The sequence below is a fragment of the Myiozetetes cayanensis genome, unplaced genomic scaffold, assembly GCF_022539395.1.
Source record: "Myiozetetes cayanensis isolate MyiCay16 unplaced genomic scaffold, myiCay2020 scf584, whole genome shotgun sequence".
NCBI classification, from domain to species: domain Eukaryota; kingdom Metazoa; phylum Chordata; class Aves; order Passeriformes; family Tyrannidae; genus Myiozetetes; species Myiozetetes cayanensis.
The window spans coordinates 24,463-28,790 of record NW_026087836.1 but is presented as its reverse complement, the minus strand read 5'-3'; the positions used below and the strand labels follow the sequence as shown (position 1 = coordinate 28,790).

Genomic DNA, 4,328 nt, shown 5'->3' with positions numbered 1-4,328 from the left:
GGGATTTGAGGTTGGAGGCCACGCAGGTGAGGGAGGAGTTGTGGGAGAGGTAGAGATCTTCCAAGGAAGGGGGGAGGAGAGAGACGGACACCGACGGGACCGGGCCTGGGGAGAGGGGAGGGAATTAGGGGGAGTTAAGGAAAAAAAATATGATGGGGTTTGGTTGATTTTCCCCTAAAAAATGGTTAATTTTCCCCAAAAAAATGAGATTTTTTTGGGGGGGGGATTAGCGTGGAAAATGAGGAGTTTATGGGGGGAAAAATGTCAATTTTTTGAAGGGAAATGGACCCAAAAAATGGATTTTTGGGGGGGATTAGCGTGGAAAATGAAGAGTTTTGGGGGGGAAAATGGGGGAAAATGTGGGATTTTTGGAGGGGAAAATGGACCCAAAAAATGGATTTTTGGGGGTGGATTTCTTGTTGAAAAATGAAGAGTTTTTGGGGGAAAAAATGTTGGTTTTGGGGGAAAAATAGCCTAGAAAATGAGGAATTTTGGGGGAAAAAAATGGATTTTTTGGAGGAAAAAATTTGCAATAAATGTGAATTTTTTTGGAGTGAAAACTGAATTTTTTGGGGGTGGATTTGGGATTTGGATTTTTGCCAAAAAAAGAAAAAAAGAAGACTTTTTTTTGGGGAAAAAAATTGGTTTTTGGGGAGGGGAAATTGGGAAAAAAAGTGAATTTTTTGGAGTGGGAAAGGGACCTAAAAAATGGATTTTTTGGGAGGTTAAAATTACTCAAAAAAAGAGCCCAAAAATGAAGAGTTTTGGGGGGGAAAAATGGGGGAAAAATGACCTGAAACCACCAAAAAACACCCAATTTTTGACCCAAACCCTTCCAAACTCCCCAATTTTCCCCCAAAATGTCCAGAATTGGTTCCTCACCCGAGCAGAAGGTGCTGATGGAGCCTCCACGGGGTCCCTGAGGTCATGTTGGGTGACCCGACCCCGATTCTTGGGTTGATCTGAGCCAAAAACCTCCATTTTTGGGTCAAAACCACCCAAAAAAACTCAATTTTTGGGTCAAAACCACCCAAAAAAGTCGAATTTTAGGTCAAAACCACCCAAAAACCCTCAATTTTTGGGTCAACATGACCCAAAATAGTCGAATTTTGGGTCAAACCCCACCAACAAAAAAGTCAATTCTTGGGCAACAAATCCTCGAAAAAAGTCGAATTTTGGGTCACAAAACACCAAAAAAAGTCAATTCTTGGGCAAACACCACCCAAAGAAGCTGAATTTTGGGTCAAAACCACCCAAAAAAGTCGAATTTTGGGTCCAAACCGCCAACAAAAAAGTCGATTCTTGGGTCAACATCCCCCCAAAAAAGTCAAATTTTGGGTCAAAAACCACCAAAAAAAGTCAACTTTTGACCCAAACCCGCCAACGAAAAAGTCGATTCTTGGGTCAACATCCCCCCAAAAAGTTGAATTTTGGATCACAAAACACCCAAAAAACTCAATTCTTGGGTCAAAATCACCCGAAGAACTCAAATTTTAGGTCCAAACCCTCTAAAAAAAGTCAACTTTGGAGCCAAAACCCACCAACAAAAAAGTCAATTTTGGGGCCAAGATGACCCAAAAAAGTCAATTTTGGGTCAAAACCACCCAAAGAAGCTGAATTTTGGGTCAACATGACCCAAAAAACTCAATTCTTGGGTCAAAGCCACCCAAAAAAGTCAAATTTGTGGTCAAAACCCGCCAATGAAAAAGTCGAATTTTGGGTCAAAGAACACAAAAAAAACTCAATTCTTGGGTCAAAACCACCCAAAAAACCTCAATTTTGGGGTCAAAACCACCCAAAAAACTCAATTCTTGGGTCAAAATCACCCGAAAAACTCAAATTTTAGGTCAAAACGACCCAAAATAGTCGAATTTTGGGTCTAAACCCGCCAACGAAAAAGTCAATTCTTGGGCAACAAATCCTCGAAAAAAGTCGAATTTTGGGTCAAAACACCACAAAAAAGTCAGTTCTTGGACCAAAATGACCCAAAAAACTCAATTCTTGGGTCAAAATCACCCGAAAAACTCAAATTTTAGGTCAAAACCCTCCAAAAAAAGTCAACTTTGGGTCCAAAACCCGCCAACAAAAAAGTCAATTTTGGGTCCAAGATGACCCAAAAAAGTCGAATTTTGGGTCAAAACCCCCCAAAAAAGTCGAATTTTGGGTCAAAACACCAAAAAAAGTCAGTTCTTGGTTCAAAATCACCCAAAACCCTCAAGTTTTGGCTCCAAACCCTCCAAGAAAAGTCAACTTTTGACCCAAACCCGCCAACAAAAAAGTCAAGTTTTGACCCAAAACCTCCCAAAAAACCCCAATTTTCCCCCCAAATCCCCAAATCCAGGTCCTCACCCGAGCAGAAGGTGCTGATGGAGGCCTCCACGGGGTCCCTGAGGTCGTCCCTGGTGGCCCTGCAGGTGAACTCGGCCCCGACCCCCCACGCCGCGCGGCTGGCGTTGACGCGGCTGCTCAGGGCCCGATCCTGGCAGGTGGTGACCTCCTGGGGGGCCTCCAGGGGGTTCCCGTTGACCAGCCAGGTGACCTGGGTGTGGTCCAGGCCACGCCCTTCCAGCAGGCAGAGCAGGTGGACGTGGGGGTCGGCGGGGTCGGCCGGGTTGGGGTCGGCCAGGACGGTGACGCGGGGGGGAGGGGTCCAGCACAGGTCTGGGGGAGGGGAGGGGACACAAAAGGACACAAAAGGACACAAAAGGACACAAAAAAGGGTTAAAATCAGGACTGGTGACCCCCAAAAGTTGGTCCTACTGGGGGTTGAAAGGTTGATCTGGGGAGGGGTCAAGAACTCATCTGGGGATCCCCACCCCTCAAATTTCCCCAAATCCTTCCCCCTCCCCAAAAAAAAACCTCCTAAATTCTCCTGAAATGCCCCCAAATCCCCCAAAATCCCCTTAAATCTCCCCCAAAACCCCTTAAATCTCCCTCAAATCCTTCACCAAAAATCCCCTCAAATCCCCCAAACCCCTCCAAATCCCCCAACCCCCTTAAATCTTCTCAACCCCCAATCCCCTTAATTATCCCCAAACCCCCTCAAATCTTCTCAAATCCCCCAAACTTTCCCAAACCCCCAAACCCCCCAATTCCCCCTCAAACCCCCCAAACTCCCCCAAAATCCCCTAAACCCCCTCAAATCTTCTCAAATCCCCACACCTCCTAAAATCTTCTCAAATCTTCTCAAATCCTGCCCAACCCACTCAAATTCCCCCAAATTCCCTCAAATCCCCCAAATCTTCTCAAATCCCCCAAATCTTCCTCAAATCCCCCTCAAACCCCCTCAAATCCCCTCAAACTTCCCCAAACTTTCCCAAAATCCCCCAACTTTCCCCAAACCCCCTCAAATCTTCTCAAATCTTCTCAAACCCCCTCAAACTCCCCCAAACTTCCCCAAACCCCCAAACTTTCCCAAAATTTCCCAAATCCCCCTTAATTACCCCCAAACCCCCCAAACCTCCCCCCAAATCCTCACCTCTGACATCGGCGCTGACGACGGCGCCGGTGGCCTCGTGGCGGGCTTGGCAGCTGAAGGTCCCTTTTTGTGCCTCCTCCACCCCCAGGGTGACCAAAGAGCTCAAGCCGAAGGAGCTGGAGCCCAAATTGACCTCGGGGAAGGTGACAGAGGGGGCAGAGCCCACCCCGGACCAGGAGAAGGTCAGGGGGGGAGGGAAGAAGGAGGAGGCGACGCAGCCGAAGGCGACGACCGAGGAGGAGGAGGAGGAGCAGTCGGAGGAGCAGGAGATCAGCGGGTAGAGGGTGGGAGGGCTGGGATTGGCTGGGAGGGGAGAAAAATAAATTAAAAATAATTAGAAATAAATAAAAAAAAATTAAGAAATTAAGAAAAAATTAAAAAAATTAAAATAAAATTGAAATAAAGGTGTTAAGTTGCATTTAAGGTTGGTTACGGGGGAAGAAACGGCCTAAAAGTCACCTGAAAGGACCTAAAAATGACACAAAAAAAATGATCCCAAAATTACCCAGAAATGAGCCCAAAAATGTACCCAAAAATGAGTCAAAATGACCGTAAAATGACCTCAAAAATGTACCCCAAAATGAGTCCATAATGACCCCAAAAATGACCCTAAAATGAGCCCAAAACTGAATCAAAATGACCCCAAAAATGAGTCAAAATGACCCAAAAATGACCCTAAAAATGAGCCAAAAATGACCCCAAAAACGACCCCAAAACGACCCCAAAGTGATCCCAAACCCCACCTAAAACCGACCAAAAACGACCCCAAAATAACCCAAAATTGCCCCAAAAATTGTCAAAAAATGACCCCAAAAATGAGTCAAAAATGACCCCAAAAATGAGTCAAAAA

At 45.7% G+C, this 4,328-nt stretch overlaps 1 gene segment (V, D, J or C); it reads right to left on the bottom strand.

Moving 5' to 3' along the window:
• Nucleotides 1–3: 3 nt before the first annotated feature.
• LOC126650210 (Ig mu chain C region-like) lies at nt 4–4,068 on the bottom strand (the record flags this gene model as incomplete). The annotated part of the segment is given in 4 exon segments: nt 4–105; nt 2,350–2,661; nt 3,479–3,781; nt 4,053–4,068. Coding segments are annotated over 4 exon segments (733 nt in total), but the record flags the coding sequence as incomplete, so codon positions are not given.
• Between the last annotated feature and the right edge of the window lie 260 nt (nt 4,069–4,328).